Source organism: Ambystoma mexicanum, chromosome 12 (assembly GCF_040938575.1).
Source record: "Ambystoma mexicanum isolate Mex_15411 chromosome 12, UKY_AmexF1_1, whole genome shotgun sequence".
Classification (NCBI taxonomy): Eukaryota; Metazoa; Chordata; class Amphibia; order Caudata; family Ambystomatidae; genus Ambystoma; species Ambystoma mexicanum.
The window spans coordinates 445,000,648-445,028,198 of record NC_090936.1 but is presented as its reverse complement, the minus strand read 5'-3'; the positions used below and the strand labels follow the sequence as shown (position 1 = coordinate 445,028,198).

At 44.6% G+C, this 27,551-nt stretch overlaps 1 protein-coding gene across 8 annotated transcripts in view; it reads right to left on the bottom strand.

Annotated features, from left to right (window-relative positions):
- The window catches only part of CACNA1C (calcium voltage-gated channel subunit alpha1 C), a 2,322,072-nt gene that overhangs the window by 402,711 nt on the left and 1,891,810 nt on the right, over window positions 1–27,551 (bottom strand). For all 8 annotated transcript variants that reach the window (XM_069628642.1, XM_069628646.1, XM_069628641.1 and 5 more), the window contains exon 35: window positions 20,029–20,194. In XM_069628642.1, the coding sequence (XP_069484743.1) occupies window positions 20,029–20,194 (166 nt within the window). The remainder of the gene's footprint in view (window positions 1–20,028; window positions 20,195–27,551) is intronic.

Genomic DNA, 27,551 nt, shown 5'->3' with positions numbered 1-27,551 from the left:
CCCAATTCAATTAGGCAAATGTTAGGATTACGTTGTGATCGCAGGACCTTTTGTGCTGCAGGTTTCACCATTATTGACATGGCATGATGTGAGAAATCCCTGAGTTTGCATTTTTGTTGGACCTATGGCACCAAACAGTGGAATTGCTGTTGGATTTCTGTAGTGTTAGGATCATCTTTTTGCTTACTGCAATGGCTTTTATTATCCAAAATGTCTGAGTTCTAGGGCTTCATATCATTCTTGAGATGGTGGTAAAAATGACAGCTGGAGGGCTAGTCTTCAGCACTAACACTGTGATGATGTTGATTTGAGCGAACATGTCTCACCAAAAGGGGTTGATCTTTAGGCATGTAATCATCATATGCGTCTACAAGCTTTGGCTTCCATCACATTTCCAACATCTATCACAACAAATCAGTTTGGGTCTCTGCACTTAAAGGGTCATCCAATATAACTCAAAGCAAAGTTACTTTTATTGAAATCTGGTTTGCAGGTCTACATCGACATTGTCTATTCCCACTGTTTTCTGTCTAGTGGTTCCCACAGGTCTATTTCCCAACGCATTCTGTTCTTTCCCAAGCAATTTTTGCCCATCTTCCTGATCATTGTTTGGATCTTCTAAGATCTTGTTTCTGCTGAGGGTACCGTTGCAAAGCAGTTCTATGTATATCTCCATCCATCGAGTCATTTGAACATCTAGGTATTGTGTCATTAGCCCCTTAATTCTTAACTGAATTCCCCCCTTAATGTAGAGAATGAGTTCACTGCCTCTTCTTGCAGCACATCAGTAATGTTCATAATACCTCTAGATGGCCACCCTGTCAAACATAAGAGCCTTATTTTCTCTGTTATGTAGCGATTTCAACACATTTTGTATATATATTGACTTGTAAAATGTGTTCACGTTTGGTAGGATTTTACAGATTGTTCATCTCATTGCTGCCACACTTAGGCAGGTTACCTTTTGCAGGCAGGAATTGTGTGCTGTAATCAGTAGGTACACAGGAAGCCCCAAGCTTACCTCACTCTCTACATACGCCAAAAGCAATGTTGTGCTGCTATCAGCGTCATTGCTCTTTACGTCTGCTGCCCTTTGAAACATTCCTGGTAACCCTGGAGGTTCAGGAGAACCAACCCATGTTTTTTGGTAAGGTGCTGTAGTGTCTGTAGTAATAACCTACACCCACAGTCAGTAAAGATGTTTTTGTTTTTAAGCTGAAGTATGTGACTTCTCTTCCGACAGCTTCAGCCCTTCTAGAAAAATCGTGCCAAAAATCTTTGAAGGCAGTTCCAGCAGGGGTATGGTTCTGTAATATGCAGGGTCACTTTGGCCGACTCTTACAGGGACAAAAACCTATTTAGGCCATGAGGAAGGGAGACGGCCTACTTCAATTAGTGCATTTAATGCAATGCATAAAATTATCACAAAATATGTACTGATCTTGAGGCAGGGTCTATTTACACCCCAGAATCACCCTGTCGCCAAGTCCAGGGACAGAGACATTATAAAATAAATACTTCAAGATTGTTTTGAGATGTTAGTAGCTTCAAGGGGAAATGGCTATTGTCCTCTATTTGCAGGATCATTCCCCTTCATTCCCCTTGTCTGTGTTCTTTAACTTGGGTTAAGTCTGCTCTTGGAATTCTGCACGTTACAGTTTAATTAGTGGTCTTCTTATATTCTGACTTGATAGCTACTGAGTTGCCTGGTTGAATCTTGCCACATCTTTTTAGTGCGGACCCCTACCTGCCTTTTCTCCATGTATTGTATTGTATTGTATGATGATTTATAAAGCGCAGCAAAGACCAAAAGGCATCAAGGCGCTGGGTGAAAACCACCGTAGAGGGAGGGGAGCTACCCAATTAAAACAAACGTTTTTAACTGCTTGTGAAAGATTGAAAGAGCATGAATGCTCCTGATATGCAAAGGAAGAGCATTCCACAGAGTCGGGACCAGAACAGAAAAGGATCTGCCTGCCGCGCGAGAGCGTCGAAACCTGGGAACAGTCAACAAAAACTGGTTGGCCGAGCGTAGAGTTCTCTTTGGTTGGTAAGAGGACAGCTTTGCCTGTAGGAATTTAGCGCCCCTCGAGTGAACAGACCGGTGGGCTGTACATAGAACCTGAAACTTAACCCGGGTTCTGACAGGCAGCCAATGAAGCCGCCGAAGACGGTTCTGAGAATGGGTAAGTCGAGGGGCACCAAGAACCAACCTGGCTGCTGCGTTCTGGAGGATCTAGAGTCGTTGAAGCAAGGCTTCAGGCTGCCCAAGATAGATGCCATTACGGTAGTCTATAGCAGCCATAATGGAAGCAGTAACAATTTTACTCCTAGCCTCAGTAGGAAGGAACGGAAGCACCTTCTTCAGAACCCTATGTTTCACAAAGCCACTCCGGCAGCCTGTTGAAATTTGCACCTCTCTGAAATCTGAGGTCGTAATCTTGATTCCCAGACCCCAGGCTTTTGACAACAGTAGATGGTTTGGGGCACGGTCCCAGGCAAGCAGGCCAATAATCAGGAGACTGGCCAGTCACCAGTGCCTCTGACTTTTCCCCATTCAGCTTAAGCTAATTTTAGGTCATCCACTGGGGCACCCTGTCTATTGTACCACCTGTGATGGGTTGATGGTGTCATCACTCCTTTCCCAGAGGTAGCCTCTCCTAATGGGGCCAGGAGACGGCTGCCGCTACCTAATCCTGACCCTGGAGGTGGCTGTTTGAGGAAGGACCACATGGGGGAAGTCATTCCTCGGGGGGTGAAGCAACTTCATTGGGTGAGACAGGATATCCCCCATTCCTTTTTAGGGATACCCCTTTGGTACCTCAGGTCATCATGGCATATTGTGGCAGTAATCCTCAATACTCCCCAACACTTAGTGATAGAACTCTTAAACACCCCGCAGTGTTATAAGTAACAAAGACTGACTCGATGAAGAGATCAACCCGGAACAAAGATTACTCAGCTAGACCGAAGTGTACGGTCTAGCTGTTGTAGGAATCTGATTTGCCCCAAACAGCTCCCTTCACTCACTACCGCAGGAATTCCAAGATGGAGCTGTTGAGAACTGGAGAGAGACCTGACCGGCTACTGACTGCTGGTGGGCCCAACCTGTCAGGTGGACATGCAAGTGAAGAAGCAGCACGAAGGAAGACAGAGGTGCATTCTCGCAGGCAGGAGAGATGCTGAAGCGGGACGCAAGGCAGAAGAGCTTTGCGCCGGTGAGAGAAGCTGAAGCAACGCGCAGACCGCCACCAGCCCTTAGAGACGTCCGGCCCAAAGTGGAGAAAGAAATCAGAAGATGAGAAAAAACCTAAACTGGGTTGCAGGAGCCACGCGAGCCACCCTAAAGTTGGTGAATCCGCAGTGGAAGGTCAGGCTCCGGGAGGGAGCTGGAGAAGGCATTCCTGGACCCTAAATGGAACGGGAGGCCCATTCCTACGGCTTACAACACAAACTGAGTTTCATAAGTCCCTGTATTTGGGCAGAACCAAATACACCAATGATAGGAGAGGACCTTGGGGAAAAGCAGATACCCTAAGACCCTGAAAGTAAATGGACATCGGAGAGAACCTGGCAGGAGTGTATACCAGGTGTTTTGTGTAATTAAGAGAGCCTGGCAGGAAAGTATAACAGGTGTTTTGTGTAATTAAGAGAGCCTGGCAGTAAAGTAAACCAGGTGTTTTGTGAGTTGAGAGAGACATGGCAGGAGGTTTGCGCCAGGTGCTTTGGGAGTCTGGTGCATGCACCCAAATTGAATCAAGGAACTATGTGAGAGACCCTGAAGGAAGATTCCGAAGGGAGATTCATGCCCTTAGGATTTTGAACTGCATTGAATGTGGAAAAGACCTGGGGATGGGAGTCAATTCCCTGGTGTGAGTTGTAACACCAAGAGGAGGGTTATCTTCTTGGGGTACAAAGAACGTGGTTATTCTTTTGAACATTTGTTTTGCATCTGAGAAACCTTGGGAAGGGAGTCAATCCATAGAACTGTGAACATTATCCATTTGGAACTTATGTTGGATTTATACCTTTTTGTTATACTTGAACATTTGTCCACTTTTCAAGCTAAAAGACAATACCCTTAACACCTTAGAGTTACTTTTAGAATGAGAGGGCTAGGATAGGATTTCGAACACAGAATTATGTTTTGCCTTGGACAGCTCGATACAGGACAGGCCTTAGTTTTTGGTTGAGGTAGGGAAATACCTCCTAAATTAAGGACAGTGAGGCATTTTCCACCACCTTTATTATTTAAATAAAGGTTTATAGCAATCACCATGAGTCCTCTATTTCCATTTCTCATTCCTGGTTCTTCACACACCCATTTAAGCTTCTTACTTTCACAAGAGCACTGCTTGTGAACAGGTTCTTCCCAACTACTTCTCAGAAATTCTGTACTTGGTCAGGTGTGGCTAGGCGTCAAGGATTCCCATCAGCTTAGCTTTAGTGTCCCTTGCAATTTCCCTCACTGAGTTGTCAGTTTTATCAGGGATCTACTTTGGGGGATCTTCTGAAACCGGTTATAGTCAAAACTGTTTGAATCAGCAGTTGGAGGACAAATGGACATGTCCAGAAGGTCCGGGTAGCATGTCCTCCTGGCCTAATCTGGGGCAATTCGGATCATGTGTTTCCCGAACTTTCTCAACCTCCTGATCACTTGAGGAATGACAGGGACTGGAGGAAAGTCATACAGGAGTGGCAATTCCCAGTCCACCACAAACGTGTCTCCTAGAGCTCCACTTTTAGGAAATTCCCTGGGGTAGTACAGTTCGCACTTCTGGTTGACACTGGATGCGAACAGATCCACTTGAGGGGTTCCCCAAAAGGTGCAAATCTCTTGAAGGACTTCCTGATCTAGTTCCCACTTGTAGAAAACTGCTATGCCTGATCAGAGCATCCGCCGCTGTGTTCTCTTATCCGGTGATCTGCCGATAGGGACATTCCATCTTTTATTGTGCAGTACCAAAGCTGCATTGCCTCTCTGCACAGTGGTAGTGGCCCTACACCTCCACTCTTGTTGAGGTAGTACATGGCCACTGTGTTGTCCGTCATTATCAGGAAATTCTTTTCCCATACAGAGGGCAGGAAGGCCTTCAGCGTTAGTCTAATTGCCCCCAGCACCAAAATATTGATATGTAGTTTGGATTCTGATGGAGACCAACAACCGCTGACTGTCAGATCGTTGGTGTGGGCTCCTCACCCCATGAGTGAGGCGTCCGTTACTACTGTTATTTCTGGCCATGGTTGCCAAAATTGTTCTCCCTTCAGAATGTTGTCCTTGCAGGCCCACCACAGAATATCCTGTGCGACCCTCCATGGAACCTGAAGTAGATCCGACATCTTTCCTGAGAACTGGGACCATTAAATTCTTAGACCCCGATGCAGGGATATCATTCTCAGACAGTCCTCTGGCACCAGAAAAATGCAGGATGCCATGAGGCCGAGCCACCTAAAAACAAATCGAAGACTTGGAAACACTGGGCACTTTGAAATTTGGTGACCATCTGAAGAATGTCTTGAGTCCTCACCTCGGGTGGTGAGCTCTTTCCCAAGGATGTATCCAGAACCACTCTGATGAATTGGAGTTTCTGAGAATGTGTCACATGGGACTTCTTGTAATTGAAGGAGAAGCCCAGTCTGTGAAGGAAGTGTCAGGAGACGTTGAGATGATCCAGGATGTGTACGGGAGAATGTGCCCTGATCAGCCAATCGTCCAGGTAGGGGTAGACGTGAATCCCCCCTCTCCTGCGACTCGCTGCCACCACCGCCATCAGTTTGGTGAAAACCCTCGGGGCGGAGGTTAGCCCGAATGGCAGAACTCAAAATTGATAACGAGAACCGCCAACTGCGAACCTCAGGTATTTTCTGTGCTTGAGATGGATTGGCACATGAAAATAAGCATCCTGAGGGTCCAACGACACCAACCAATCCTGGAGTTGGAGGGCCTGAAGGATCTGAAAAAGTGTGACGATCTTGAACTTGTCCTTCCTGAGGAACTTGTTCAAGTATCTCAAGTCCAAGATGGGTGTCAGTCTTCCGTCCTTCTTGGGTATTAGGAAATAAGGGCAATACCAACTCTTGTCCCTCTCCGATACAGGCACTGGTTCTATGGCACCTTTCTCTAGCAGGGTTAAAATCTCCTGCACAAGGAGCGGATCTGGAATCCTCAAAGAGTGGTTCCCCGGTGGATTGTTCTGAGGTTTCTGTATAAAAGGAAGGCAGTAACCGTGGGCTATGGTTTCCAAGGCCCAAGCATCTGAAGTAATGTCTCGCCATTCTTCTAGATGCTGGGACAGTCTGCCCCCACTGGTGAACTGTGACTCAAGACCTCAGAGAGGTTTTGAGGCAGCTGATGCAGCAGCAAATGGTGAAGAAGCCCCTGCTTGAGGTCCCTTTGCACCACTTCCTCGTCCACCACGAGGAAATCTCCTTTGGCCCCTTTGACTGGCCATTCCTCTCCCCCTTCCAACTGAGGAGTAGTAGTGAAAAGATCTACCCCTCCAAGGTTGTCCACTAGGTTGAAAAAGCTGAGGTTGCCTAATAGCGGCGCCTAAAGAGTTGGCTGCCGCCTTCGAGGTCTGCAATTTCTCAAGACTCTCATCAGCCTTGCTGCCAGAAAGGTGAGACCCGTCAAAGGGCATGTTGAGAAGTCTGGACTGCACATCCGGTGCAAAACCCAACTTCTGCAATCACGCAAACCTATGCATAACGGTGCTGATAGCCATTGCTCTACTGATGCTATCAGCAGAATCCAAAGCTGACTGAAGAGACTCGCACATGGCTTGTCTGCCGTCGCTAACTATGGCTAAGAACCCATCTCTTTCTGCCGCCATGGAAATGCAGTCCCATAGAGTGAAAGTAAATCTTGTGAGGGCACATGTGGAGTTGGCAGATTTGAGTGCCATACTCCCTGTGGAAAATACCTTCCTTGCCCACCCATCTACTCTAGATCATCTTGTTCGAATGGCAATGGCGGTCTACTCCACCCCATGTAGTTCACTACCTTAGACATGAGTTGTCTGTAGGACGCATCTGCATGCTCCCCAGCCTCTGGTCTCCCAACTCCAAATCAGGTGAGGTATCCACCCTACTTGCAGTCTGTAGGTTGTCATAGAGGTCCCGCAACCTTGACTCCTCTGCAATAAAACTCTAAGGTACATTTGGCGTACCATATTGGAGGCCAAATGGAGACTCGTCATCTGACTGCTCATTCTCTTCATAAAGGGAAGAAAGAGACTTAAAATAGTCTTTCCTGTCTAGTAGTACATATGTTTTCTCAGGAATGACAGATTTTGCAAATAATGGGTTCGGTGCTGGAAGAGTCATCTAAACTTTCTTCATTGGCGCCGTAGATTTTACTGGGGCGCTCGGCGACGGTGGCACAGCTGGCAATGATGGTGCAGCTGGCGTTGATGCCTTCAGCGTCTATGTCGACGTTTTGGTTGGCATCGAAGGTGTCGATAGAGTCGACAACCTCAACTTATGCTTCCGGCTCGAATGATCTTTCGATGAGACCTCATCGGATCGAGGCCTCAACGGCTCTCGATGCAGATCAGTCCTTCGTCCCGGGCTCGAGGGCGTGTGGGTTTTAGGTCGAGCCCTTTCCTATCCGGCCTCTTTCGAAGGTGGGGTGTTAGCATGGCTTGGAGGCTTTTGTTTTTCAAATATTCTGAGCATCTCTGCTCTGAAGGCATCCCACTTGGCCAGAGTGGTCTTTTTGGTTGGGCAAGAACCCTCTTGGCGGAAGTGTCCGACAACGAAGTCGACAAAGGCGACCTACAGTGCCTTCTCTTCGACTTCTTCGAGGACGAAGAAGAGTAGTGGGATTTCAGGAAGAAATACTGATGCACAAAGCAAGCACATTTATGTCCAAACTTATGACTGAGAAAAAAGAACAACTAGGAAGAAAGGCCTTGTTTATCGTTGTATACCACCCCAAGAAAGATACATTTGTACAGAGATTTAATAAATCTTGTTAGACCATCCTTAGAAAATCCATCTATGAAGAGGCCCAAACTGGGAAGTACTAATACCAAGAGTGTTACTTGCAGTAAGAAAAACCCAGCAGAGTTCCTCCTGCTTTTCACCATTTGAATTAGTATAATGGCAAGAACTGTCCATTGTACGTAAGGGATGCTAGGAGGGCCAAAATAACCAGGGCGAGTTTACCCAAAAGACCAAGCAGAATGCCCTTCATTATGGAGCTAGTGAAAGACCATCTTTCAAAGGCTTAACAAAAGCAAAAGGCCCTTTACCATCAGAAGGGTCACCTCTGTAGGTTCAACATCAGGGAAAAAAGTAATACTTCCAACCTCACAAAACAAATTATTCAGTAAGTGGCACTGGCTCTAAGAGGTGAATGAAGTAATTGGTAACCTCAACTACTGAATAAAGCAACCTGGTAGAAGGCACAAAGAAGAAGCCTATCCTGTTAATCTTGTTTGTTTTGTCTTTGGTGTGATTCACGAGTGAAGCCTGCCTCTGGCTCCAGTGTGTCTAGCAGGGCAGGAAGAGAGGGAGGTGCGCGAAACTCCTTGTGCTTTGTTTCCTTGGTAACAGGAATGCACTCAGGGGTGATTGGCTGGAGTGCTATCCTTGGAGGACAGCCACCTTGCTTTGTGATTGACAGGTAGGCTGCGAATGAATGGGAGAAACCTGCATAAAAGGCGAGGCTTTATGCTTGGAAGGCAGAGTCGACAACTGGATGAAGGAATCCGAAGAAGAACTTGGTAGAGACACCTGCTGCAACTCCTGGACCGTTGGTTTGACCGGTGAAGCCCTGCTGCAGTGCTGAAGCTCCAAATTTATCTCGACTAGAGAATACCTGCAGAGGATGACTTCTCCCCCTGGGTTGGTGGGACCAATCGACCCCAAGACAAGCTCCTCTGGAAATCGTCTCGGAGCTGGCTGTGCTTCCATTGCTGCTGCAGCAGCGGAAGTGCCAGGGAGAGGAACCCCAGAATCGAGCGAGTGTCTTTAAGTCAAACCCGAGCACCAGGAAGATCTTCCGGACTCCCAGGAAGCAGGACTGACCAAGCATGATCCACCTCAACAGAGTGCTGGACCCCAGATGTGAGGAAAGTCCATAGTGGTATCTGAGAACCGCAGTGGTGCTATTTGCGAGAGCCGCGATTAACTGAAACCGTGAAGTGCTGGTGATCTGAAGTTTGCCCATTGCTGCCGCCGAACTTCCATTCGTAGTGCCGATCTTGTCCCCACGACTGAGGCCGAGGAACAACAGGATCTGCAGACCTACACAGGAACAGTAGCCAGCTGGAACCAATTTCTTCTAACCAAAGGTACTGTAAAACTGAGGGGACTTACCTCTTCTCATGTAGCCTTGCTAGTTCGCAGTTGAGATTTGTCTTGGTTGCTTTTGCAGAGTTGCTTGCAGCTTTGCTCCTCACAAGCCTCCCAGCTTGTGGCCCTACAGTGATTCTATTTTTTTCTACAAAGACACCTAAAACAATGGGCAAGACTTTTACTTACCTGCAAGAAGTGCTTCGGCTCACCTAGACTTTTACTCGATTAACATTGGCTGGCCTGGTTCCCTGAAAGACTCTTCTTACCTCTGACTCTGTGCTTTACATTTCCTCAAGGAAAGGGTTAATTTACTTTGCAATTGTGGGGCTTAAAAGTACTTGCCTGCTTCAGAATATTTGTGTGACCTTTGTTTTATTCTTAAACCCCTTTTTGTTTGACACCAAACTCAGTATTGCTCTAAATGTACCAGTGATAAATTAATGTCCACAGTGTCCTAGTTATTTAAGTCACCTTAGAGTGTAGGAACCTTCTGTGTGCCATCCCAAATGGGTACTTGCTGATTTAGAGAAACTAAGAGTGTGTATTTTGAAGTGTATTTTTGTGTTACTTACATATGTCTCCCTTCTGAAGAAGGCTTATTCAACTGACTGTTAAATTAATAATTGTTTAATCAAGAAACCTTGAGTGCAAGAGGTTATTTGAATACTTGTCACTGTGAATATCCATGTAAAAACCCTACTGCTCACATTGACCCCTCTTGAGATAAGCCTTGAGATAAGCCTGGCTGCTCAGCCACAATACCAACCTGTGTAGTACAGACTTTTACCAAAGGTTGGGTTACCTATTGCCAGGAAGACAAGGTTGGTGTAGTCTCCCAAAGGGTACTGCATACAATCTTGCCTAACACTGGTGGCAGGCGGTGACAATCTATTGTAGAGTTGTTATATTGAGTATTTGTGTTACGCTCACCTGGTATCCACGGGGAAGCCACCCAGCCCTGGTTGGATGTTTTGCACTCTCGAACCCTCTCCCGGTCCCTTGGTAAGGCCTCTGGTTAAAGATGGGTCTGCAATATAGGAGAGCTGGATTCAATACCAGATTGTCTTTGGGCCTCATTACAACTCAGGCGTTAAGGGTTAACGCCGTCGTTAACCCTTAACGCCTGATTCCGATTTTAACGGCTGCTTTTAGCAGCCGTTAAAATCCATGGCGCTAAACCGCCTTGGTGCTAATTACGCCACAGTAATTTACGGTGGCGTAATTAGCGCCTTCCCCACTCCCATTAAGCCCTATGGGGCAAAAATGGGAATGGGGAAGGGTAAAATGGGAAATGGGGATTTACCGCCCCACTCACCTTGGAATGGGGCGGTAAATCCGCCATCCACCATGGTGTAAACGTAGTTTACACCATGGTGGTAAAGTTGGCGTACTTACCGCCTGGGTCGTAATGACCCCCTTTATGTTTTCTCACCTCCCTTGGCCTCAACTCCTTCCTCCCCGTTGGGCCCTCTCCTCACCTTAATATTGTAAAAGGTGGATTCCCCGTCCTGCTCCTCGTGGCACGGGTGCGTAGATGTGGGGGGCGAGCAGAGACCAAGTTACTTCACTGGTGCAAGCCCCCCCCACCCCCCCTGTGGGAATCCAGGCCTGCTGCGACTTCATAGGTTTGCTGCTCTCCAGTCTTTATATGCAGTTCTTATGTTCCTCTTAGTTCGAATAATAATGCCTTGCTTCTTTCCTTTTAGATATGGAAAGGTATTTTGGTGTTGTCATGCAGTTTCAAGATGAGCATGGGCCGGTAGGCGAAAGCGCAGTGTGCACAAAGCTGTCCGGTGAGTAATGCGCGATGCGTGGCGCAGTTTCGCCTTTTATATTGCTAACCTGTGTCTTTTCTCTCCTTGCAGGTTGCGATGTTCCTCGCCGAGCACCGTAATGTTCCAGCAATGATACTGACCAGGAGAGGACTACCCAGGTAAGAGTTGTGTGGCTTTCTTCATTCAGGAGTAAACATGAGTAAACGCTTACTAATGCTGTCTTTCTTTCTCCTCTTTCCAGGTTATGGTATTCCAGGATGCATGTGGTGCCGAATGATGGAGTTCGTACCTTCAGGTGAGTGGAACTGAAGTCGGCGATGGATTGAAGACAGGTTACTGTTCTAGGTAAGTTTCGTAGTGTTCTTTCTCTCAGGTCCTTGGTTTCAGGTAAGCTGGCATCAAAGAACTGGACACGGTGAGTGTTACGCTGCCCACAGCAGAATACCGCAAAGCTCAGGTAAAGTAGTCCAGGTAAAATAGTCCCAGGCCTGCCACACCCAAAAGACTAGACCGCATAGCTCAGTTCCTTGTAACTGAGCTATGTGTGTGCCTCCATGTTGGCTGAACTCCCACCCTCCCCCCAAGTTAAATAGTCCCAAGTAAATAGTCCCATTCTAATGCTGGTCTTCATGATGGTTATGAGCCTGGTGCCAAAGGTGCCAGGACTGACTCCAAGGGAGTCTTGGATGAGGTTTTAAGGCCTTTGACCTGGCCCTAACTGGAAGGCTGACTTGTCAGAGAGGGCCAGGGGCAAGGGTCATGACAATTTGCTTCACTTTTGTTCAACTAAAACCCGCACAAGGCTAAGCTCATCTGCTGTCTGTAATAAATATGATGAAAAAGAAATTCAACCATTATATCATCTACTATCACAATGCCCTGGTGGCAAGATTCCAGAAATGTGTCTGTGATGTAAGATTTCTGAACTTGGACCTTTTCTGGGATAGATCATCATCAGGCAATGAAGCTTGTTTGACTTTCGAAGTGGTTGCCCTTTTAAGAGCAATGGACCAGGGTCGGGGGTGGGCACATTTTATCCTAGGACAATGTAACTAGAATATGAATGATTTTCTAATATAATTGTTTATGTAGTGATACGATTAATTTTGTGATATACTTGTTTAAGTAGTGATGTATTTTTTTATGATTAATGTAACCTTTTTCTCGTCTATTTTGTTCATTTTTGAGATTTTAACAATTGTTATATATTTAATAATTATTTTTCTCTCTTTTTAGCTTTTTCAATTTTATAAGTGTTAAAAGTCATAATGTCTTATTGTTTCTATGGCTACTACACTATAAATAAAAAAAACAAGGCTAAGCTCCACTAGAACAGCAATTGTAACACGCCAAATATGGATAACTTCAGTCAGGAATCCATGATCATTTTAACAGTAGATCAACTGAAAGAAATGTGTACGATCTGGAATCTCCCTGTTAAAGGACAGAAAAATGAGTTGATTACAAGGTTGTTGAATCACCAAAGTTTGGGTAGTAGGCCTGTCACACCTACAAACCAAGGAAATGTGGAAATTGATAATGAGGATGATAATTCAGAGTCTAACTCTAATGTCTTAGAGGAGGGAGAGGAGCGCCAGGATATGAGCCCCTCTTTGCCTCAGCAGGCCCTTTTGCCTCAACCTATGTCCACTGGTACCCCACAAGTTCCATCACTGAGTCCAGAATGTGTGTCTCTTGAGAAAATGAGACTTGAATTGGATTTTTTTTTTGTAACATCTGTTTATTAGTTTCAACAAGACAGAACCATTTCAATAGAAAAACAAACAACTCCCAGGGCAACTCCCCAGCCTCTTCCACCCCCCCAACCCCCAACGGCGGTCGCAGGGTCGTCAAAGCTCACAGTTCCAATAACTCCTCGCAACGTCTCAGCCATGAAAATCCAACAGTTTTAATCTTTGGGGGCACCATTGCTCCCTGAAGTCCCCCCTCAAGTAGTCCAATGTCTCCCCCCAATCAGCTACAAAACCCCCCAGATTCCCATCCGCCGCATATGTGGCCCATTCCAGCGCAACAATATCCCACATTTTCCTTAGCTAGTCCTGCTCCGTGGGGATCGTTGGGCTCTTCCATGCTTGTGCAATCAGACCCATGGCTGCCAAGATAGAGACCGCTTTCGCCTTAAGGCCTCCTCTTCCCTCCCCCCAAACCCCCCTTTCCCCAGCAAGATCTCCCGCGGGGATTGCATTCCCCCTTGGTCTAAAGCCTGAGATTGAGCACGAACAATGTCGCTCCAGAAGGGTCTGATACGCGGGCAATCCCACCATATATGCGAGGCCGTGCCCACCTCCCCACAGCCTCTCCAGCAGTTCCCTGATGTTTCCGGGTACATTGTATGCAACCGGGCCGGGGTATAGTGCCAGCCGAAGATATACTTATACCAAGCTTCTCGCAGTTGGGCCGCCTTAGTTACTTTCGGAATGATCCTCCACAGCTTCTCCCAGTCCTCCCTATCCATTGCTGTCCCCCCTTGCTGCTCCCACGACCTCATATATGGCCAGGTAACCCTCGGGCCCGAGTTCTCTAAAAGTTTATATAAATCTGAAATGAGCCCTCTAGAGCCATCATGGGTCAGGAGGAACCGTTCGAAGAGCGTCAGCCCGCGTGTAGCGGCCTTCTTAACCTCCGCCGATAAAACCCAATGCCTAATTTGAAAGTACCTATGTCTTTCGTCCTCCCCAAACCCGAATTCCTGCTTGCATTCCTCAAAGGTTTTCACCTCTCGGTCGTGGAACATATCTCTCAACATCCTGCATCCCCCTTCCTCCCATGCTCTGAATGCTCCCCTCTCCAGCCCCGGCGTAAAATCCCCATTGTCGAAAATAAGTGTGAACGGGGAAGGAAAAGATGAGATCCCTCGTTTCTCGACAGCCCTGTCCCAAGTGACCACCATCCCCTTTGTGATGTCACTCAGATAAATATGTGGTGGCCTTAATCTCCGGGGAAGCCAGAAGACCTCCCCCAAGTGATGACGGACGACCGCTCTGTCCATTTTTACCCAATGCTTCTAGTAATCCTTCGCAAACCACTCCCTAATAACTCCAAGGAGTGCAGCCTCATGGTAACGCTCAAAATCGGGAAGACCCAAGCCCCCTCACCCCCTGGAAGCCACCAACAGGCGCCATGACAAACACGGTTTCCTGCTCCCCCACACAAACTCTTTGACCACCCGATTCAGTTCCTTAAAAAAGCCCCCTGGGAGAGACAACGGGATCGCCTGAAACAGATAAAGTATGCGGGGCAGAATGACCATTTTAATAACCTCCCCCTTCCCCAACCAGGAGATCTTAAAGGCTTTTCACCTCCTTAAATCCTTCTTAATTACCTCTAACATGGATGGGTAATTTGCGCCGTACCAGCCTCCCAGGGAGGGGGTTATTCGGATCCCCAAATAACGTATCCCGCCCGGGCTCCATTTAAACGGGGAGAAAGCTTCCAACTCCCTCGCCTCGTTCTCCTCCAAGGAGAGGCTCAGCAGTTTGGATTTCTGCCAGTTAACCCGCAAGCCCGAAACTTCCCCAAATTTAGTCAACACTTCCATACTCGCCCTAATGGACTCCTTCGTTTGCGTCAACATGAGCAGCATGTCGTCCGCAAATGCGGCCACCTTGTGCTGACTCCCCCAAACGGTACACCCCAGATTTCATCCATCTTCCTTATAGCCAGTAAAAGGGGTTCCAGATATATAGCATAAAGCAGGGGGGACAAGGGGCACCCCGGTTTCGTCCCTCGCTTAAGGCTAATTGGGTTTGATAGTTCTCCATTAACCAAGATCCGCGCACTGGGGTTCTTATAATTTGCCTCCACCATGTGAATGTACTCTGACCCTAGACCCATCCTTTCCATGACTCGGAACAAGAAAGACCACTCAACCCGATCGAACGCTTTCTCAGCGTCGACCGCTAATAAGATCGCCGGAGTGGATGTCTTCCTTGCTTTCTCGTCCACATGTGCCACCCGTCTAACATTATCAGCCGTCTGCCTCCCTGCCACAAAGCCTGTCTGGTCCTGATGAATCAGCGAAGGTAAGAACTTTTCTAGCCACCTAGCCAATATTTTAGTATAAATCTTTGCCTCCGTGTTTATGAGGGCAATGGGCCGATAGGAAGTGCACTCCTCAGGGTCCTTGCCTGCCTTGTGCACAAGCGTTATTTTTGTCTCCTCCATCGAGGGGGTAATGCTGCCTCTAAGCCTGAATGAAGTTAAATAACTGCGTCAGGTAAGGGACTAACAGATGCAAGTAGAGTTTATAAAAGGAGGCGGGATAGCCATCCGAACCCGGGGCTTTACCACAGGGGAGAGCTGCTATAGTAGCCGGACCTCATCCTCCGTAATGACTCGACCTAACTCTCTCTCCTCGTCCTGAGCCAGGCGTGGGAGGGGAAGGGCCTCAAGAAACTCCCTCTGAGGCTCAGAACCGGGATTTTGAGAAGTGTACAGTTCTTCATAGAACTCAGCCAACCTCCCCTTTATCTCGTCTATCTGGGTGAGTCTTCCGCCCTCCTTTCCCCTCATAGCCAGAATAGTGTTGCGTTCCCTGTCCCCTCTGAGTAGGCGCGCCAGGAGGGAGTCAGCCTTGTTGGCCTTCGCATAAAACCTTTGTCGTACCCTAAGCAAAGCCCCCTCTGCCTTCTTTGTCCTAAGGATCCTCAGTTGGCCCTCTGCCGCCTGATACTCCCTATACACTCTACGAGTGGGATTCTCCCCCAAACGTACCCTGGCGGCCTCCACCTCCCCTTCCAGCTGAGCCTCGAGCTCTCGTAGCAGTTTATTTCTTTTTGCCTGTAAAGCAATCAATTCTCCCCTGAGGGTGGCCTTAAACGCGTCCCATCTAACCTCGAGGCTCGTGTCTACATTGTTATTCTGTTCGAAGAAGTCTTGAATAATTTGAATTGGAATTTAAAAGGTTGCAAGCTCAAGCTGAAGCCAAACATTCAGGTAATTGGAAATGCAGCATGCTCTTGAAATGAAAAGATTGTCTGTTAAAAATGTTTCCCTCCCAGAGTCGTCTAGGCCTTCCAGTCCCAAGAGGCCTCGCTTGCCCAAAGAAGCAGTGAGAATGTATGATGTGAAACTTGATATTTTGGATTGGTTGGGTGCCTTTAAATGCAATCATGGGATTCGGGGTCTCACAGGGAATCAATTGTTTCCTTGGCTTTTGTCTAGGCTTCCCCAAGTTGCAACTGATGCTGTGATGGAGGTGGGTGAACCTGAAAGACAGGAGTATGAGAATGCAAAGCTGGCTTTGATAGCCAGATTTGGGAAAACACCTTCCCAGTACCTTAAGAGGTTTAGGACCCTCAAAAAGACTGATGGTACCCCTTGGGCTATCTGGGTGTGTGAATGTTTGAAAACCTAGATGGGTGGGTTAAGGGTTACAGAGTGAACTCCTTTGAAGGAATGAGAAATCTATTTTTGTTAGAGTCTATTTTTGATGCCTGCTCTCCTGAGCTGGGACATCACTTGTTTGACTCAAAAGAGATTGATCCCAAGAAGCTAGCCAAAGCTTCTGACTTGTGGATTGCCAACAGGGCCACTCACAAGGATTCTGGCGCCACTCACAGAAAGGATGAGGGGAAGCAGCACAAGAAAGATGATACAAAGAGAATTCTAAATCCAACCACCCAAAAGAGGGCCACAAAGATAAGAAGGTTAAGCCATATTGGAAACTAGGTCAGTCTAGTGAAACCTCTGGTGCTAAACCAGAGGGAGGTCAGCAGAAACCCCCATTTCCAGAAAACATTTGGTAAATGTTATTCTTGTGGGTCAACTGACCATGTGAAAGGGGATCACAGATGCAAGGGTAAACCTTCTGGGTTCCAAACTGCCTCCTTAGCCTTCATCCCTGAGGGAGAAGTCCATATGGTAAGTGGAAACTTTCACCTATTGGCTGAAGACCCCATTGGCAAAGCGGATGTCCGACTTCCCATTTGTATGTTGTTGCGAGTGAACCAAAGGCGTGCCTTAAAGGGAAGTGAAGCAAAATGAAATCACATGAGGCAGAAGTGATGGGCATGAAGAATAAATGCCATCACATGCTTGTATACGGTAAATGTGTGAAATAGGCAGATGCTGTAAGGCAACGTTAGTGCAATGGAATATGGGATGGTAAGAGGATGCATGTGCTTGTGGGTTTCAGGTATGGAAGTGTAAACTGTTACGGATTGAAGTCTAACATTTTAAGGATTTGCAGCTATAAAGGACTCTTATGGACTTTAAGAAATGATCTTTCGTGCCTTAAGTGAGAAAGTAGGAAGTGCTTGGTGCATGTCAGGAGAAGTAAGAATGAGTGCATAATGGGCTTGATGTAACTTCTTGAGGATTTCTAGGGTTACATTGCCCATAGCAACGAGGACTTTACGCATCTCTAAGGCTTGCGCAAAGAGTAAGGTAGCCTGAAGTGAAAGCAGCATGGACTTTTAGGGCTGCACATTTTGGATAAGTATAGTTATATGGGTATTGTAATGCAAATGTTATTTGCTTGAGGTGTGTGTGTGTCGCCAATGTTGTAAAGAGTGGGCTAGCGCCCCATTAATGTTTATGTATAGCGTCCTAGTCAGTATGTGTGTGTGTGTGTGGAAGGATAGCGTCTTGTTTAAGTGTAGGGATAGCGTCCCAGAAATATGAAGAGGTATTGCATCCCATAGTAGTACAGGGATAGTGTCCCATAGAAGAGTAGGGATAGCGTTCTGTTTAAGTGTAGGGATAGCATCCCGAGCATGAAGAGAGATAGTGTCTCAATTGAAGAGTAGGGATAGCGTCCCAGAGTAGGGATAGCGTCCCAGAGTAGGGATAGCGTAGGGATAGCGTCCCAGAGTAGGGATAGCGTCCCAGAGTAGGGATAGCGTCCCAGAGTAGGGATAGCATCCCAGAGTAGGGATAGCGTCCCAGAGTAGGGATAGCGTTCCAGAGTAGGGATAGCGTTCCAGAGTAGGGATAGCGTTCCAGAGTAGGGATAGCGTTCCAGAGTAGCGATAGCGTTCCAGAGTAGGATAGCGTCCCAGTGCAAGAAGTTTGAAATTTGTATAGGGATTCCGTCCCCGAGCAGGGATAGCGTCCCAGTGCGGCAAACATGAAGTTGGTGTAGGTAGGGACCCGGTCCTAGAGGAGGGCTAGCGCCCCGTTGTAATGGAAGTGGATAGGGATAGAGTCCCTAGGGATAGCGTCCAGGTGAGGTTAAGTGTTTGGATAGCGTCCCAGAAATGTTTATTTTGAGTTGCATCTCTCAATAAAAAGATGCATGTTGTGGATGTCCTGTGTGAGTGCCCCGTGTTTGCGTTCCCCGTGCTAGTGATGGATGTGGAAAGGAGGGGGATGTGTTGTGATGTGCTTGTTCGTGCGTTTTGGGAAAGGAAGGAGATGTGTTGTAAAGTGCTTGTTGGTGTGCGTCAGGTATTTGTGTATTATTGGAAAGGAAGGAGATGTGTTATGAAGTGCTTGTCTGTGTATGTCAGAGCCTGTGATGTCATGTGGAATGTTTGGTGATGAATGTGTGATGAAGGTTCTAATCTGTGTCAGTTGAGCCTGGGTGATGGGACACAGTGATTATCCTTATGTTTAGCTTAATGTAACTCTGTAATAAAGTATATGTAAGAAGCACAAGAAGACCCCTGAAGTAACATTATTACAAGAAACCCAGAGGAGTATGTCTTCCATGTGAACTGCCTCCACTGGACATTGAGTGCATCTTCCAAGCCCAGAACTGCACCTCCAACAAACTAGACAGCAGCCTGCAGCCCCAGTAGTTCTTCGATTGTTCTGCTAGGCGGAAACATCACTGACAGTAAATCTGCCATCGATGTGAAGAACCAGAATATCAGGAACCATCCAATCAATTACAGGTGACCCCACCTGACAGGGCAATGAACTAAAATGCTCCCAAAATAGACCTGAAAACCTTCGAAACCCGTTTAACTTACCTAGACCCAAAATCTGCATACATATTCTTACCTATCTTTTATGAGATATAATGTATATTTTAATATATACCTCTGCACGGACATTCCTTTATTCAAAGTAATGCTGCAGCATCGTGTGTTCATGTCTACCATGAGACTCTCATAGGGCTATAGCCCTGATTGCGCAACAACAGCTATCACAAGGTGAGACATGGAATGCTTAAGTGTGTTTGGTGTGCTTAGGTATACAAAGGTCAATCTTGTACCTTAACATAGAGCTAGGGTTTCTCCTAACACATTGGCACAAGGAATGAAAGGTGTCATTTAGGGAGAACAGCAGTGTGGATTTGGATATCCTTGAAAGGATGAGGAAAGTGACAGAAAAGGAGCACATGTTATAGTATTGACACAAGATCTTTTTAACCTTGTTTCTACTTTAGTCAGTGATGCCACGGAAAATGGCAGTGATGTAATAGGAGAATGGGTAAGTCATGTCATATATTATATCTATGGTGCTGTTCTAGTGATGTCATTGATGATGCAATTTGTAATGTCCATTTTACTGCTCTCAGTGATGTAATCAGTAAAGCATTTGGAGGAGGTAGACCATGTTACTTCTTACCATTCCCACATCCTCAATTTTATTATATTTATTTATTATTTATATAGCACTAAAGACGACCAAGCCTTGGAGGCATCAGACCGCTAACAAGACTGAAACAGCAAACCTAACATCTTCAAACCATTTTCTGGGGCAAGGCGGCAAGGCAGGAGCGAATCCGAGGGAAGTCTCAGGCAAATAGATAGGTCTTCATGGCATGCTTACAAAAGTCAAATGAGACACAACCCCTCAGATCAAGGGGCAGCGTGTCCTGTTTTCGAGCCGTGATAAGGGTCTATACTGCACATTCAATCAACTACAATCAAGTTCATTAATGACATGGGCTGTGATTTCTGAAACCTCTGAGCAACTTGATGTACTGGACAGTTACTGATTTTTTGCACAGCAGTTATGACCCCGAGTTATGACTCACCAAGAAGGCACACAGCATGTAGAAGCTGATGAAGTAAAACACTGCAAAGCTGCTCCCGCAGGCATTTTCCCCTTCCATGGAGTTGCCGGACTCGGATTCTGGTGCACATTTCTTGTTAGGAAGACAGGCGAGCATGATCTCTTGCCACGCTTCACCAGTGGCACACCTGGACAAAAAAAGGCAAAGGTGGTTATTGACTTGTCCAATGCGTGAGTGACTTTATCTTGCAGGCTAGGTATTCAGACTCTAATAAGGTTCTGAATTTGTCCGTTTGGGTGTAGAAGTGGACAATCCCCGAATATGGCCAAGCTTGCTCGGAGCTCCAGAATGGGCTCACCTTTCTGGAATGGTCACCTGTATGTGAGCAGAGAAGTGGATTTGCCTTTGAAGCCTTCGGGGTGGATGAGCGCTGTGGTCCCTCTGGCTGGTTCACCTAGCTCATGGAAGGTGCAAACAGCTAATGCTGATAATGTAAAGTAAGATACCTGGGCCGAACCTGAGCGGCTTCAGGATTTCAATGTCCTTGCTGGTGGAGTAACACGGCTGAGGCGCTGCTGCTGCAAGCAGAAGCTGCCTTGCAGACAGACTGGTCTTTGAGGTGCTCCACCAGAGAATGGGAGTCAGCGATCATATGGGTGGACCGCGGGATACCAACACTGTGCGGCAAGTTCCTATGTGGTTGAGTGCTGTGATGATGGGAGGTGGTAAAACAAAATGAAATAAATAAAAGGAACCCTCAACCAATCGTGAACTGGATATGGAACAGAGGACAACATTCCGCATCACTAGCCCTGTGGGATGACTACTGTACTCTGACCGGTATCCATTCCCTTGTTCACCCACACCAGTTAGGCCTGAATGTAGTCTCTTTTCCTCTGTAGAGTCTTATTTTGTTTATTCAGAATCTCGCCTTTGCAGGCGAAATTCATGTAGCTTCACTGCACTCTAGTGGTCACTGGCGTCTATATTCAACAATATGTGAATATTCATTGATTATAATATGGGCTGAGTAAAGCAAGGATTTTGAATGTGACTACAGAGTTTAATTCAAGGAAGTTGTGGGAGTGGAGCGTTAATTGGGGGATAAGATGCAAGACTGGTATGAGAAACCTGTAGTTCAACAGAAGGCAGAGCTATGAAAACTGGATATAGGGATATTTTCTTATTTAACCACCAACACTTAATAACTCTGAAAAATGGGATTCCTTGATGGGGGCCATTACACACCTACTGAGATATCCCATAACATTGAAGCCAAGGTAACTGCTATAGAAAACCAAGTTTGAATCTATGGCTGCACACATTGAATCCAATGAAAATGAAGTACAAGTACCGGAAAGTACCCCTTGGCCGCGATATTCTGCCCTCCAAGGATTGTTTCTCTGTGACTTCTGCAGCCATACTGCCAATCCAGGAAATATTTTGAACTGCATATCCCACAAGGCTCTGTTTCATTCTTGGAGGCGGGACTATAAAATCCAGCCCGCGCGCGCACCGGGTGTGCGCACCTCGGCAAGTACTGGAAAGTACCGCTTGGCTGCAGTTTTCTGCCCTCCAAGGATTGTTTCTCTGTGACTTCTGCAGCAATACTGCCAATCCAGGAAATATTATGGACTACATATCCCACAAGGTGAAAAATCACTTGAACACTTCTAGTATTAGTAACCATATTAATTTAATACTATATTGGTAATTGCCTATGTCTTTTACTCTAGGCTCTGTTTCACTCTTGGAGGCGAGACTATAAAATCCACCTCACGCGTGCGCGTCAAGTACCGGAAAGTACCACCTGGCCGCTTTGCCACGCTTGTTGCGGTTTGCGGTTTACAGGCGGTGCTCCCTGATACTGGCCTCGTGAGATTATAGCCTGCCTCCGATTGATTGTTAGTTGGCAATTACAATGAAGCGCACCTTAATGACTTTAAAAACGGTTATGCCATTTGTGCTGGGAGCTCAAAGCACTAATTGCGTTACCTCTGGGTTGAATTCACCGCCATGCCCAATCAAAAAACTGTGATTGAGTTCCACCCCTCGCCCGGGAGCGATAAACTCCAAATCAAATGTGAGGTTACAAAAAAAAGTAAGCATGGATATTCGCCCATTTACAAAGGACAAATTCCCGGAAAAACTCACCTGGACAAAGAAGGCGAAACCTCCCCTTTAACCTCGCCTCTAACACTGAAAATGGACTTTAATTGTCATCCGACAAATGGAAGGCTCGATGAAATGAACGCAAATGGAAATTCTGCAGCTTTGAAACCACAAGCAAGTTTGGTAAATGAAAATGCCATTTCCGAATCATCTGTTATCTTTGCCAAAGAGAATGTTTCTGTCACGGATAGCATATTATTGTGTAATGTATTAACAGGTGCAGCTGTTCAGGGATTTAAAACATTAAGCCTGAATGCTACCACAAACTTGGCTGTTATAGACATAGATGTGAATAATTCATGCTTTTCTACGGAGACACTATCTGAAAATATATCGAAATCTCCTAACCTATTTATTACTGTTAGTGATACAAACTCAAATTCAATTGCGAAACTCTCTTTCATAGCTGCAACTCCACGTAAATCTATTGCATTTCATCCATCTTCTGAGATAAAATGTACAAGAAGGCAATGTAAATGGTTTGACTGAGATAGCTTTAAAGTCAATGAATGCTGCCATTCGCTCGCTAGTCACACTGTTTGAAACTTTGAATGCTAAATCTGACAAACACTCACATCAGCTGGACCAAATAGAGCTTGGCAGCACGCAATGCTTAAAAAAGTGGACTCTAAGGGTGCTTCCTCCAATCCTTCTCTTATCAAGAGCTCGACGAGCACTCAAACTGATGTATATTTAAATGAAAGATCTGATTCCAAACTCCATGAACATGGATTCCATTTATTTTGGAACCGATTATTGATTTAGCTTGCGGTGCTGTTAAAAAATCTAATCATCGCAATGAAAGTGGAAATCAAAGCGTAACTGAGAAAAAATGTAATTATGCACTTTTCAGAGGCAATAGTACAAATGCACCAGAATTGCCTTCTAAAAGCAAGCAAAATAAAGCCAACTCAGTTAAAAAATCTAAAAATAAAACAAACGTAAGTCAATGTCTACATCACAAACAAAACATTTTGTTAAAAACTTGACTCATCCACGGACAGCGGCTATCACAGTGTCCAAAGCAATTGCTAAAAAAATATATGTTACAAACTCAAAGTAAGAAAAATCTAATTCTTCTGGACAAAAGTAAACAGATAGAATCATACAGCCCCCTTATTGAGGTGGTGGAAGCTGCAACAAACAACACGTCGAAACAAACTATAAATCATAGTGGAAACCCCGCTCACCAGCTCAGTACGTCCATGTTAGAAAATCAAAATCTAATTGCTCGTCCCGAAGAAATCCGACATGCAATAGATGAATACATGTCTACCATACCTGCGCAGAAAAACTTAAAAACAACAGCAATTGAGGAAAGGGTGCAAAAGGCAGATCTTACGCTCCCCACTGCTAACACCCAATTGAATGCTCCAAAGCCTGTAGACGCACACCCTAGAGAGGTCTGTGATAATGTGCATCCAGAAACAAAACAAATTGACTCAACTCATCAATTTTCCTCTGATAGTGACATAAAGAATCTAATACAGTCAGCATTATTGCAAATTCTAAATGAAAAAGCGCTTACAATGGGTACAGACGCTAGAACCATTCCAACTGGTAAGTTGATGCAAGCCGCACCCGACCAAACTAAACAATCCAAAATTGTGACTTGTCCAACAAAAAGTCCTGCTCTTCATTCATTAACATTGATTTGTCGTCCTCCCCCAGTCACTCAATATAATTTGAATCGAGCATCAGTATTATCAATATTCAGCGAGATTCCTGCTTTAGATGACATAGGTACCATCGATATAGAACAAGTCGAATTTACTGATGCTTCAAATAGATCGTCAGTGACTTTATGGTTAAATTCCAGAGTAGTTGTCAATACTATCTGGGCGGTTAAATCAGAACTTTTTGACCTAGGTTTAGTACTTCTATCTGGGCCTAGTTCCCCTGATACCATCCATAATAATATGTTGACCAATCCTATGATCAAAATATCAACAACAAAACAAACATCTTGTAATCAAGTATGTAAGTGCAACCAACAATGTGCCCAATGTTAGTTATCTTTAGATGACCCTCAAAGGTTGTCCATTAGCTGGAATTCAAGAGGATTTAAGCACCTTATGAATAACAAGAGTTCCAACCTGCAATCGCATGATATTGTTATGTTGCAAGAGACTTGGCTAACGACTGCTCCCTCCTGGGACAAATATGACATCTTCTTGAATCCAGCTAATAAAGGAAGTGCTGGGAGACCAGTCTCTGGGTTACTAATTGCCATTAAGCAAAGTTCTTTTGCAAACTCACAACTATGGTACTCACCAAATCCTTTTGTTCAAATGCTTAAACTCTTCAGAGACAATGTATTGTACATGCTTATTAATGTATACTGGAATCCCCCAGGGATATCTGATGATAAGTTTCTGGAAAGCATGAATGAGGCACTGGATTTAATTCTTTGTGAAAATCAAACTATCATATTAATAATAGCTGGCGATCTAAATCTACATTGATTAGAACCAGCAAGACAAAAAAATCAGAATAGATTATTGAAGTGGACACATTTTGTAAAATCCAGAAATCTCTTCATGCTAAACGGATCCTGCTCGAGACTAATTTGGACAGAAAGATCCCTAAGGGCCTTCAGAGATTGCTATGATTTGCAGACAAATTATGAAGGATAAGTTCATCAGAATTCTTTAATGCTATATCCCGAACTAATGCAATTGTTCCAACCGGATTCCATCAGGCATAGAACAAAACAAGCACCGTACTTACACACTTATAATCATGATATCAGAACCATGGAAACACAAATTCGATTTGAAAAAAGAGAAACTATGAAATTGCCTAAAGCTAAACAAATTATAGTTCTTACTCAAATTAAAACTAAATATAAGAACTTGAGGGGAATGAAAGCCAAACTTTATCAAAATGATGGGAGTCACATGATAAAAATATTGTCTTCTAAAAATTCTGCTGAATCCTGGAGAATAATTAATCAGGCAACTGCTGGCCATCAAGTAGCAGTTCAAACAAATGCTGTAAAAAAGGAGGTGTGGATTAAATATTATTCCACTATATATTCTGAACCTACCCCCACTCTGATCTGCCCCTCTATTGAGAGAGACAATGAGATTCGCCTAGAGTTTGATAGAGATGATATTTTATACTTCATCCACAAAGCTAGTGGATCGAGGGCTCCTGGGCCAGACGGCCTATCAAATATGACAATGAAGCAATTTCCCGAGTTATGGGCCGACATACTGAATATCATGTTTAGAAATATACTTTTTAGAAAAGAAATTCCAATCACCTGGAAACATTCAATCACCATTCCAGTCTATAAAAAAGGTGACAGAGCAAATCCCGCGAGTTACAGACCAATTTCCTTGCTAGATGCTCCTAGTAAGATATTCTGTCGCATCGTTCTAAGAGAATTGAATGAGTGGTCTAAATTAAATCTTAAGAGAGACCCCTTTCAGTCAGGTTTTGTACAGGGACTCGGAACACTTCCAAACATGATTGCTATAAACTTGTTAAAATCACAATATGCCTTCCGGAAACAACCATTATAATTTGCTTTCATTGATTTCCGTATGGCTTTCGACTCTATAGATCGAACCTTATTATTTGATAAACTAAAATATTTTGGCTGTCCACCGTCCATATTGGCCTTGATAATACAATTACATTCAGACACAACAATGCAAGTACGTTTGTCAATGGAAGGACTTCTTTCAGCAACATTTAATACCCATTCAGGACTTAAACAGGGTTGTATTATGGCGTCCATACTGTTTAACCTTTTTATTTTGGATATGGGAGCGTCTTTTTTTAATATAGTTTCTGGTGCACCGAAGCTTGGTACCCAGCGTTTGGCTTGGTTGCTTTACGCTGACGATCTGGTGTTGATGTCTCAGAATCCACGGGGACTTCAAAACTTACTATCACCGCTGGCAACCTATGGCAATAAGAATAACTTGGTTGTGAATCTGGAAAAATCCCAGATAATGGTCTGTAGGAATTCAAGGAAAATTGAGAAATTTGAGTTGAAAAATGGGACCTTCCATGATGAGTCTTTGAAAATTGTAAAAGAATATAAATATCCGGGAATAACAATACAGAATACGGTCACAAATTCCATATTCTTTATTAATATACAGTCCAAATTGACATCCCTGATCTCCCAGGCAAAAATATTGGTTTATAAATGTAGGAAATTTACATATAAACACTTACTTCTGTTCTACGAACAGAAAGTAATTCCCATTTTAACTTATGGCATTGAAACAATGATGTACTCCACAGATAGTGTGTAGAACAAACTCGAAGCACGATTCTGGAGAAAGGTGTTAAATCTCCCTGATAGTAGCCTGATGCGAATTTTAAGATTCGAATTGGGTCTAGTATCCTTGGCTGGTCGAGTCATGTGGCGTTTGTGTACCTTCTTTAGAAAATGTCTTTTGGGTTTAGAAACTAACATGCTAAGTGTGGTGGCTTGGCAATTAACTTCATCCAAACTTAATTTTCCATCTAAATGGCGAAATATTGTTTTGAATGCGTTTACTGAAGCAGATATTTCAATAACGCTTTTGCTTGAAAAACAAACACGCGCCAAGATCAAATTTTATTATTGGGATTGGATAAAAAAACGAGAAACCTGCCTAAAGTATAAAGACTTTGACACACACAGCTTTGGACATAAAAGATTGCGCCTAATATCTACTTATCTATTGAAGTGTGCCTCACCAATAACAAGAAGGAAATATCGATGTTTTAGATTAAATCTGTGGCCTACCAGAGACATTCTTGTGAGGAGGAAAATTGTATCCCCCAGTATGAACTTCTGTCGGTTTTGTAAAAATCGTACAGAAAAAGAAACACTACAACATGTCATAGTTTCATGCCCTCAATTGTATGTACAACGAAAGAAACATCTGTCTAACAAGCTAAATTTCTTCTATAATGTAGAAGAAAAAGACATATGGGACCAGCTTTTTCTAAGTACCACATTTACTGTAATGAAGTCAATAGTACAATTTCTTGATGAAATATTTCCAGATGAAAAAATGGAATAGTTAAGTAAATCATATTTTGTTTTTTATAATATACATAATGTAAAGGTATGCATTTTAATAATGGAAGAGTTATGAAATGTTATACTATATTATGTAACATTGCAGATATAAATGTTTTAATGGAAACTGAAAGTGAAAAATCTCAATAAGTTTGTATTTGAAAAGTTGATTTACCAGCTAAACCAAATAAAATTAAAAAAAAAAAATAAAAAAAAAAGTTTCAAGTGATTGGCAAGATGGTGGAACAAGTTTATCTGTGATCGAGAATCACAAATGTACAGGGTAACAATTTCGACCACTAACCAATACTAAGTATGTTGTGACTTACATTATGGATCT